Consider the following 12,057-nt stretch of genomic DNA (forward strand, 5'->3'; position numbering starts at 1 on the left):
GAGGGATTGAGCTCCGTATCACTGGGCTTTATGCTCAGTGCGGAGTCTGTTTGAAATTCTCTCCCTCTCCCTTTGCTCCTCCTCTCACTCTCTCTCAAAGATAAATATTTAAGAAAAATGTTTTGGCTTTAGTAGGTGACTAGATATATCAGTGGAATAAAATAAAACTCCAGAAATAGACTCAAGTACATATGGAAATTTAATATACAATACAGAAGACATCTTGAATCACAGAGGGAAAAAGGATAGTTATTTTAATAAATATAGGCTGAATTTATTTATTTATTACATGTTGAATTGTGTTCAAGTCCTAATATGTAGAAGATATGTTGAAGTCCTAATCCTCAAAACATCAGAATTATTTGGAAACAGCGTCATTGCAGATGTAATTATTTAAATTAGGGTGAAGCCATACCAGCGTAGGCTGAGCCCTAATCCAATATGACTAACATCCTAAGAAGGGGATATTTGGACACAGAAACAGACATTCACAAAGGGAAGATGATGAAGAAACACTGGGAGAAAGCCATGTAAAGACAGAGGCAGAGACTGGAGTGATACATTGCCAAGGCAGAGAACGCCTGGGACTACCACCAGCTGGAAGAGGCAAGGAAATCTCTGTCCTCCCGTGGAAGCTTTGGAGGGGACATGGCTCTGCTGACACCATGATTTTGGACTTCCTAGTCTCCAGAACTATGAGAAAATAAATTTCTATTGTTTTAAACTACCAAGTTTGTGGTACTTTGTTTCAGCAGCTTTATGAAACTGATCTAGGATCAGATAACTGGATAACCATTTGGCAAAATAGAACATAGAATCCATACCTCACATCAAATAACAGAATCAAATCTAATGCATTAGAGAAGTAACAGTGAGAAATAAAACTATACAAGTGCTAAAGGAAAAATGAATGAATTCCTTTCTAACCATGAATCAGTATCTAGTATCCTAAAGGAAAAGATTCATATATTCAACTATATGAACAGAAAACTCTCTGCTTAACAAAAGAAGCACAACTAGCAATATCAAAAGATTGAAGAAAATATTTGTAATTTATATCACAGACAATTGACTATTCTTTTTTATGTAAAGATCTTTTTATTTTTTTAAAGATTTTATTTGTTTATTTGACAGACAGAGGTCACAAATAGGCAGAGAGACAGGCAGAGAGAGAGAGGAGGAAGCAGGCTCCCTGCTGAGCAGAGAGCCTGATGCGGGACTAGATCCCAGGACCCTGGGAACATGACCTGAGCCGAAGGCAGAGGCTTTAACTCACTGAGCCACACAGGCGCCCCTGTAAAGAGCTTTTTAAAATAGAAAAGAGAAATACTCCAAATCATAAAGGACATGAACAGATATTTCAGAGAAAAAAAGGCAAAGGATCTTTAAACCAATGAAAAAGATGCCCACTCACTCATAGTTAAAGAAACGTAAAATTTCACTGCAATACTATCTCTCATTTATCAGACTGGAAGAATCCCAAAGTTTGAAAATATATATGCTCTTGGTGTGCCCAGGAACACACACATGCACACATACACACTCATATAAACACACACAAAATATAAACACGTGTTCATTCATTGTGGGATTATTTCTAACATCAAAAGACTGAAAAGCATTCCTCGGCAGAGGACTGCTCAAACTAATGGGACATGGCCACAATATAGTAATGTTCAGTGGGAAACAGGAACAAGGACAGTTTCTATGTACTCACATGGGTCAGAAAAATACACATGATATGTTCCATTTTTGCAAATAGAAGGGGATAATTTTCAACAATAAAATATCTATTTGCTTATATTTATTTAAATATAAAAAAGAGCAGAAAATAGAAATTAAATACAAGAAAAAGAAAGTGGGCTAGAGTTATTAAGGTACAGGAAAAGAAGCAAGAGTTTCCAAATAGAGCTTTTCTTATAGTTTTGACTTTTAAACTATATAAATGTTTTATGTATACAAAATTATACATAAATCTTGTTTAAAACCAATTCTTAGAACTGAAAGCAAATAGAAAGAAATAAATCTAACTGTATATCCAGGTATATATATTATATACTATATATATGTAGTTATATATATAATTTCAAGGAGCTTTAGAATTTAGTACTTTTGGTGGACATCTTTGGTGAGATATAGTCTTAAGGATGAAAAAACTGCAACATATCTTAAACTTAATTCAGTAATTATAAGTAATAATACTGGTATTGCTATTTCGAAATTTTTGAATACTATAAAGCTAATTAATAAATACTACATTAATAATATTAAGAACCAATATATTCAGTGAAAGAGAAAAAAGATAAAGGTAAAAGCCCTATATTACATTTGAATTAGAAATAGCAGCTTGATCTCATGTTTTCATAGTTTTATTTTTAAATGATTCAAAGACTATGATAACTTAGGAAACTTAAAATATTTAGTTATCTTATAGAATTTATGTCCCATGATTGCATTATTTCATATAATATTTACTTTTTCTCCTCATTAATCAGCTCTGAAGGGATTTTGACTACATATAATCTGTGCTATGAATTATATTCTAACATCACCAATAATAGTAATAGTAAAAGCCGTACTTTTTATTTTAAAAGATGTATTTTTTGATTTCTAAAACTTGTATTTTTTAGCAATGTTTATGACAAGATCCAGATACAATGATTCTCCAGCAATAGCATTCCTAACCTTCAGGTTTTGGTTTTAACATACTCATTTTCATGGAAAGATACCAGTCTTTTGGAGACTAGCTGATTCCAGGTCTGGAGTAGGGAAAATGCTTATGAATCTGGGACAGCTTGTTATGTCTGAAAGGAAGAAAGCATTTAAACACTATGGCTTCATGTCCAAAGAGTACAGAATCAACTGTGAAGGGTACCCAAGGGCCATATTTGGGACAATTTGAGAATCAAAAAGTAAATCGTCCTGGGCTAAAACACCCTGCATATTTAAAAAAAACCCAAGTTGACATAAACAGAATACAAGGGACTTCTGGCTCTGGTGATAACAGCTAGTATTAAACTTAATCACCAGCTGGAAACAACTACAATACCTGTATACTTGTCCTTCAGGATACTTCCTGGCAGGGATCCTGTAGACTCAGACCCATGCTGCATACCATCCTCCTCACCAAATTGCTCGACTAAGGCCAAGACCTTGCTGGACTGTTCAGGGTCCCAGACCTCATCCATTCCAAACAATGCCTGGTGTTATCTACCAGCTGCTCCTAGACTACCATCATGAGTCATGTCAACAGTATGTTGCTAACCCAACAGACAGTGGGTCCACCACTGCAGCAGCTGCTGTGGTAGCTCTTCCAGCCGTCAGTGTTCTTCCACAGTATAAATATGCTGTAGGAGTTGGTAATCCTCCACAATGTCTTAATGTAAAGCCACAGGTTACCATGCAGCAGCCTACTGTTAATGTACAAGGTCAGGAGACTGTGACTACTTTCACGTTAGCATCTGCTCCTCCTAAAGTACAAAAACAAATTTGTGTGAATGACTCCTTTTATTCGAGCCATGCACCCTACTGTTGCTGGTCAAAATCACCCATGTGTTTTTGGAGACTGATAATTCAGAACCTCTTCACAGGCTTGAAGCTCCAGAGTCTCTCTGATTTGAGGTTGCTGAAGTGTTGGTGTACTACAAGCCCACCAAGCAAAAAAGGCTGCCCAGGAAGCAATTAACTATGTCCTTGGAGCTCCAATTGTTTAAAACTGATTGCAGACCATGAATAGAAATGCATGCTTCACCAAAGAAAAATATCTAAACACTAAAAGCTTACATATTATGGGGAAAAATTGCTAAATATAAAATAGATGCAAAAGAGGAAAAGAAACTTTGAAGCTTATGTACTGAGCAAATGCCAGGTCTAGCAAACATAATGCTGGATTACTTCCTGATTTAAACACACACACACAAACACACACACACAACTAGTACTATAAAAACTTTTTTAAAAAGATTTTTTTTTAAAGATTTTATTTATTTGACAGAGTTCACAAGTAGGCAGAGAGGCAGGCAGAGAGAGAGAGAGAGGGAAGCAGGCTACCCACGGAGCAGAGAGCCCGATGCGGGACTCGATCCCAGGACCCTGAGATCATGACCCAAGCCGAAGGCAGTGGCTTAACCCACTGAGCCACCCAGGCACCCTTTAAAAAGATTTTTAAAAAAATTTGAGAGAGTGAGTGAGCATAGAGGGAGACTTTGACTTCCTGCTGAGCAGAGAGCCTGACACAGAGCTCAATCCCAGGACCCTGAGATCATGACCGCCGCCGAGGGCAGATGCTTAACCAACTGAGCCACCCAGATGTCCCAAAACTAATGTTTTATAGATCCTGGGAAAACAGTTTTCAGCAAAGTACAAAAATTTAAAGCATTCCTCTGATTTTATAAATCTTTACTGTGGAATATCTCAGCATGTCATTTGTTTTAAGTAACAGAATTGAAAACTGAGCAAGGAAATGTAATTTGGATTGTGATTTAAATAAAAATTCCTTAAATAGTGAAAAAATATTAGTGAATAAACAAAGACATACTTGACAAATTTATAAGGAACAATGTTCTTGTGTTTGTTTAAATACTACGAACACTTAAATACTGTAAACATGGTTAACTGCTTGTAATTTTATTTTTTTTACTGCTTGTAATTTTAAAATGACATTAATGAAGGTAATTTATGTTCAGTTAGCTAGCATACAGTATATCATTAGTTTTTGATGTAGTGTTCAAAGATTCATTAGTTGTGTATAACACCCGGTGCTCATCACAACACGTGCCCTCCTTAATACCCATCACCCAGTTCCCCCATCCCCTGACCTCCTTCCCTTCTGTAACCCTTTTTGTTTCCCGGAGTCCAGAATCTCATGGTTTGTCTCTGTCTTTGATTTCTTCCCGTTCAGTTTTCCCTCCCTTCTCTGTGGTCCTCCACTGTTTTGTTCCACATATGAGTGAAACCATATGATAATTGTCTTTCTCTGCTTGACTTATTTCACTTAACATAAGCCCCTCTAGTTCCATCCATGTCGATGTAAATGGTGGGTAGTCATCTTTTCTGAAGGCTGAGTGATATTCCATTGTATACATGAACCACATCTTCTTTATCCATTTATCTGTTGAAGGTCATCGTGGCTTCTTCCACAGTTTGGTTGTTGTGGACATTGCTGCTATGAACATTGGGGTGAAGGTGCCCCTAATGAAGGTAATTAAAAAAAATTTTTATATAGAAAATCAAAAATTCAAATTATTTGAATGCCTGCAACACTACTTTTTAAAAGTAGAGTGTTTTGGTCTAATGAACATATAAATATTAAATTTAATACTTAAGAAAAAACTATAAATCACAAAAAATGAGAATTTTCCCCTTGATTAAAAAACATAGTTCCTCATTCTGAAAATGATTTATTATAACTTTATCTTTTATTAAGATCAATTTTCTATTTTATTTTTTTATTTTATTTTTTTTTAAAGATTTTATTTATTTATTTGACAGAGAGAGATCACAAGTAGGCAGAGAGGCAGGCAGAGAGAGAGAGAGGAGGAAGCAGGCTCCCCGCTGAGCAGAGAGCCCGATGCGGGACTCGATCCCAGGACCCTGAGATCATGACCTGAGCCGAAGGCAGCGGCTAAACCCACTGAGCCACCCAGGCGCTCCCAATTTTCTATTTTAAAATCTAATTCTCTTGTAAATGTAAAATACTACCTTGTGAATGTAAATATTTTTTCATTTACATATTAGTAAAAAATGATATGCCCCCATGATTTAAACATTAGTCAAAACACTGGGGCAGTTTAGAATTTTAAATTTTTAGAATTTTAGTACTAGAATTAAAATAGTATTAAAATAGTTGAAAATGAGGCATAGGATTGACGCTGAGTTGTAAGAATGTAGAAGAAAATGCTTCTAGAACAGCAGCGATTTTATCTCCTCCCAGAGTTATCCAGGTGTGTGTGTGAACTTTTGACAGTTTTAGTGTTATATTTTGTGAAAGGTCCCAGTATATACATATATAGTTTTGGTTGCCTTAAATTATAGTTGCTTTACTTTGCAAATTTATGTGTAAATTTTACATTCTTTGCTATTTTAGGATTTTACTTACATAGAAGAGGGAAGAGGAAACCAAGTAATGTTTAATTCCTGAATTTGGCTTTTGCCAAAGAAGTCTGAATGACGTTAAGAAGCCATCCACTAAGGCTATTTGAGAAGGTTTTACATGACCCTTCCAACTTTTTTTTTTTTAAGGTTTTATTTATTTATTTGACAGAGAGAAAGATCACAAGTAGGCAGAGAGGCAGGCGGTCGGGTGGGGGGGGGGGGGGAGCAGATTCCCCGCCGAGCAGAGAGCCCGATGTAGGGCTCGATCCCAGGACCCTGAGATCATGACCTGAGCCAAAGGCAGAGGCTTAACCCACTGAGCCACCCAGGCGCCCCTGACCCTTCCAACTTTAAAATAATCTTGAAATAAACTGAAAATTGCAATTTTCCTTGTGATTGGTTCTATATAAGCATAGCAGATTTAATCAGCTAGAATTGAAAGGAGATTCTGTATTACTGAGGAAAAGAAAATCTCACATGGACAAGTCTATTAATCCTTCATTTCTGCAGGCTGACTTTAACTCCTCATTTTATACTCACTGAAAAATCATGGTTAATTTCCATTTGTGATTTAATTTTAAATCTATAAATAAATACTTCACATAATATTTCATTTAAAAACTATTAAACTTGTCATTTTAAGGGTAGTGAAGAAATAAATAAGTCTAATTTTGGTTCTTTTATTTAATATACCATTCATTCAGATAGTCACAAAAAACAGAATTCGAAATCCATTTTGTTGACCTACTTATTCTTGGCATTTTTTCCCCTTTTCTGGTGATCTTTTTAACTAAATTACTAAACAGGTGATGAGTTCTACTTCTCCTGTATGGAGGTTTAGACTATCTTATCTTTCTGTCATTGGGTTAATTTAATTTTTTATTACACCAAGTTTGTAATGTGACAGTAGATTCAGCCTAATGGATTACTTTAAACTTTCCTAGAATATTTACAGATTTACTTTGTTCTTGAAATACATAAATACTATTGGGCATTCTCATTGTTTTATTAAATTAACCTTGGAGTAAAAAATTATAGGAAAGCTCTGTAATGAAACCACATATTTATTAAATCCTTGGTACTATGTACAATCTCCACATATTTGTATGTTTTAATTTTTCTCTCATGTAAGATAATATATTAAAAGAAGAAGGCAGGTGATGGCAAATAAACTTTTTAATGAAGTTCCATCTCTGTCAGTTCCATACTGATGCTGTTTGGATCATGGCGTGTAAGTACTTTGGGCCCCAGTATGCCAATAATTAGAGCTCCATTTGGAGCTGTGATCAAGATGGCTAAAAATGCCACTGTCATCACATCCTTCGAATATGGTTCCAAGTGGGGTGCGCTGATTCTTGCTGTTTCTAGAGCCAAAGGACCTAATACAGCCTGCATTTAGAGGGTAAAAAGATAAAGAAAAAATAAAGAAAAATGTTAAATAGCTAATATATGACAAAAGTTAATGGCCCTGTTAAAATAAACAAAACCTAGTAGTAGGCCATCAGAAAAGAGACAAGCCTTAAAGTGCTGAGGAATTATTAGGAATTACTCATCAATTCTATGTTCTTCCTAGGAAATATATCTGGATGAAAAGTGAAATATTGACAAATCATTGTGCATGCATTTTGGGGCTGATTTATATTTTTATCATCTCAGCTTTCTCCTGTTTAAATATCTTTTTTTTGGAGTGCTCACATTACTCTCAGAACCTCAGGAGTTCTAGCTAAAGCAGGATTTTGCTTATTTACCTTTACCACAGATGATAAAGTTCTTGGATATAATAAGACAACACAAAATACTAGGGTTTCTTATGGTTCTCTAGGATTTTGTTGCTTATGTTCTTGTCTTCCTACTTGGGAGGCAGTGTGTCCAGTAAAACTGGCAAGAGGTTTGGAATCTACAAAGTGGACAGGGGAGATTAGGAAGTAACTTGCCTAATGTTTTAAGTAAGTAACATGATATTCAAAACACTCAGGCTGGTCCCATCAACCTGCAAAAGCAGGTTGGAAAACCAACCATGACATAGTAAGAATTTTGTTGTACAAGAACTCACAAATTTCTGTTTTGGAGTAACAGTGGAAAAAAGAATCTCCAGAAATCAAGACATTATACTGCCAGGTTAAAAAGTCTAACGATAAGTAGTAATACGTCTTTGTAGGAGCAGACTAACTAACATTCAATCAGAGGGCAAAACTATAAGATCTCCCCATTCATTCACTCATTCATTCATTCATCATTCATTATTCATTCTTGTAGGTATGCTGTGCTTACTAATTGTGTACCTCCTGCATGCCAGGCAGTATATTAAGTACTAAAAGGAAATTAATGAAAGAAAATACTGTTCCTGTCTTTCCCAGATAGTCTGGTGAGGAGATTTAGTCATTAATTAAAATCATATAAATTAAATGCATAATTAAAAATAATATATGTGCATTCGTATATGGTGGAGTGGGTGACAAGGGTAGGAAAGATATATTTTTAAAAGAATCAATGTGTCTCGGGGCATCTGGGTGGCTCAGTCGTTAAGCGTCTGCCTTCGGCTCAGATCATGATCCCAGGGTCCTGGGATTGAGCCCGGCACTGGGCTCCCTGCTAGGTGGGAAGCCTGCTGCTTCCTCTCCCACTCCCCCTTCTTGTATTCCCTCTCTCACTGTCTCTCTCGGTGTCAAATAAATAGATAAAATCTTTAAAAGAAAAAAAAAAGAATGAATGTGTCTCCACTTTAAAGTCATTACATTTATCACTGTAATATTCAGCAAAATGTAAACATTCCAGTATCCAGATATATTCTTAGATTTTGGGAAAACAGAAAAAAAATGTTTCAGAAGTTTAGGAAGTATTTGTCATTAAAGGTACACTTTTCAACTTCAGAAGAATTGCTTTTAAAACAGATTTTGAAAAAGATTACATTATTTTCAGTAAGTAGTTATGCTCAATCAAATATTTTAAAAGTAAGGCTAATAATGTACATTTTGTAATTAAGGTAACATTTCACTTAGAATTTTAAAAAATCATTAACATTAAAAATTATTAACATGACTTAATACGTTCTTACCTGAACCGTAGCTTTGGGCATCCACGATAAAGCGATAAATATTTTCTCCTTAAAATTGAAGCCAGCAAAACACATCAATACAAATGTAAAAGAAATTCGAATCAATAATGCCAAACTCACGGTAGCAACACAAATGCCTACAACAGTTAAAAAAAAAACATAAACAACGAAATATTTGGAAAAAGTGGTTCTTTATGTCTAGAAAAAGTGCAAGAGATTATCTTATGGTGGAGGTACCATGAAAGATAAGATAGATTATATTTATTTAATTCTGAGCTAATAGACTTTGAACTTTCCCTACAAACGAAAGTATTCAAAAGCTGCTGATGGTATGTAATATTTTCCGTCAGAAAAGAATTTCAAACTGCATTTCCTCAGATCACTCAGGGGAAGGTATTCAGAGCTGGCTTTGGTAACGAAGAGCATACAAGGTAACAGAAGAGCAAATGTATGTTATTAACTGTATCAACATGAGTTTCTGAAGAAGGTTCTTATAGCATTCAAGACATATTGTAAACAAAATAAAAAAGTTATTCAAGGTTTTCTTAAATATTTTCAAAGCTCATATTTTTTGTGCCTGCAATTATTCTTACCAATAGCATTTGATTTAAGAGATGCAACAGATACTTCTGATCCAACCAAACCAAAAAGAAGGGGTTGAAAAATATGCCATGTAGTTTTAATAATTCTTTGGACTCTAATCTGTAGGAAAGAATAATGTATTTTTAGTTATTGTGTTTAGTTATTGTGACACAAAATAATTGCTTTTTAGAAATTAAAGTCTCTCAACATTTAATAAACTTAAGATATTTTATTTGTAGAAGAAATGTTAAAGCTTAAAAATTGAATAGCTTAATTCTTTTATTCAAACACTTGAGTAGAATTTGGTTAAAAAAAATCTACAGGGGCGCCTGGGTGGCTCAGTGGGTTAAAGCCTCTGCCTTCAGCTCAGGTCATGGTCCCAGGGTCCTGGGATCCAGCCCCGCTTCGGGCTCTCTGCTCAGCAGGGAGCCTGTTTCCTCCTCTCTCTCTGCCTGCCTCTCTACCTACTTGTGATCTCTGTCTGTCAAATAAAGAAATAAATAATTTTCAAAAAATCTACAAAGCTTATGGCAGAATTATTTACAATAGTCAAGACATGGAAGCAGCCCAGCTGTCCGTTGATTGATAAACGGATAAAGAACATGTCGTATGTGTGTGTACACACACACACACACACACAGGAATAATATTCAACCGTAAAAAAGAATGAAATCTTGTAATTTGCAACAATATAGATGGGGCCAGCAAGTATAATGCTAAGTGACATAAATCAAAGAAGGGCAAATACCATAAGATTTCACTCATGTGGAAAGAGGGATAAAACAGAAAGAGAGAGAAAAACCAAGAAACAAGTTCTATTTTTTTTAAAGGTTTTATTTATTTATTTGACAGACAGAGATCACAAGTAGGTGGGGAAGCAGGCAGAGAGAGAGAAAAGAGGAAGCAGGCTCCCTGCTGAGCAGAGAGCCTGATGTGGGGCTTGATCCCAGGGCCCTGGAATCATGACCTGAGTCAAAGGCAGAGGCTTTAACCCACTGAGCCACCCAGGTGCCCCTAGAAACAGGTTCTTAATGATGGAGAATAAACTGATGGTTCCAAGACGGGAGGTAGGTGAGGGGAAGGGTGAAACAGGTAAAGGGGATTCAGGAGTGCACTTGCTGTGATGATAACTGGCTAGTGTATGGAAGTGCTGAAACACAGTATTGTACACCTGATACACATATAACAACTGCATGTTAACTTACTGGAATTAAAATTAAAAACTTAAAAAAAGAAGTAAAATAAAAATTAATGGTTCTTGAAACCAGAAAAAAAGTCTATAAAGCTAATCAATAAAAATATTATTTGGTAATTTTGTCAGTAAACATTTGTAAACTACATTTGTAATGATTTCCCTTATGACTGGGTTTTCTAATTTATAAAAGTAAAGTTAAAAGTAAAGTTAAAAAAAAGGAAAAAAAAAACAAAGAAAAAACAATCTTACTCTTTCTTCATGGTGGCACATTATCCCATTTATTTCTTTTAATTTTTTTAATAAAGACTTTATTCATTTTTGAGAGAGAGAGCATGAGCTGGGTGGGGAGCAGTGGTGGATACAGAGGGAGATGGAGAATAGACTCCCTCTGCCCGCTGAGCAGGGCTGAAGACCAGGGCTCCATTCCAGGATCCCGAGGTCATGACCCAAGCTGAAGGCAGACACTTAACTGACTGAGACACCCAGGTGTCTCAGGTGAAATTTAGTAGTTTTCATTTTATTTAATTGTAATTTATTACTGACCATTTAATTTTTTTTACAATTGTGATTTTATTGGAATACTAAACAAAACACTAATATAATTTTTGGGTTGGGAAATTCTCAAGCTGATTTTAAAATTTATCTAAGAAAGCATTTGTGCAGGAACAGTCAAGAAATACTTTAAAAATAAGTACAAAGAGAGGGATCTTCCATATTAGATTTTGAGACATAAAATGACAGATTTAAAATAGAGTGGTACTGGCACAGGACTAGATAGGTAGGATTAAATAGATTCCAGCAATGAATATATATATATATGTATGTATAGATATATTTAGCTCATGTTAAAAGAGGCTCTTAAAATCACTGAATGGATTAGTCAATAAATAATTTAGTAAAAAATGACTACCCAGTTTATATGCATATATATAATTATATGTATGTGTATACATGTTTATGAACACATACATATCCTTATCTCACAGCATTTACAAAAATAAATTCCAGATGAATTAAAGAACTAAATGCAAAAATAAACAAAAACTACCAAAGTATTAGGTGATACTATAGAAAACATTATGGTTACAATCTTATAATCTTGGGTGATGATATTCTTCTTAAACAAGATACA

The 12,057-nt window shown here is 35.1% G+C and overlaps 1 protein-coding gene and 1 pseudogene across 3 annotated transcripts in view; one reads left to right on the top strand and one right to left on the bottom strand.

Annotated features, from left to right (window-relative positions):
- Positions 1–2,773: 2,773 nt before the first annotated feature.
- LOC116582183 lies at positions 2,774–3,945 on the top strand (annotated as a pseudogene).
- A 3,192-nt stretch (positions 3,946–7,137) lies between these two features.
- Positions 7,138–12,057, bottom strand: part of SLC9B1 (solute carrier family 9 member B1) — a 62,655-nt gene continuing 57,735 nt past the window's right edge. For all 3 annotated transcript variants that reach the window (XM_032333034.1, XM_032333035.1, XM_032333033.1), the window contains 3 exons: positions 9,742–9,850; positions 9,149–9,285; positions 7,138–7,482 (listed from right to left, as the gene is read on the bottom strand). In XM_032333034.1, the coding sequence (XP_032188925.1) occupies positions 7,270–7,482; positions 9,149–9,285; positions 9,742–9,850 (459 nt within the window). In that variant the 3' untranslated portion in view covers positions 7,138–7,269. The remainder of the gene's footprint in view (positions 7,483–9,148; positions 9,286–9,741; positions 9,851–12,057) is intronic.

Source organism: Mustela erminea, chromosome 2 (assembly GCF_009829155.1).
Source record: "Mustela erminea isolate mMusErm1 chromosome 2, mMusErm1.Pri, whole genome shotgun sequence".
NCBI classification, from domain to species: Eukaryota; Metazoa; Chordata; class Mammalia; order Carnivora; family Mustelidae; genus Mustela; species Mustela erminea.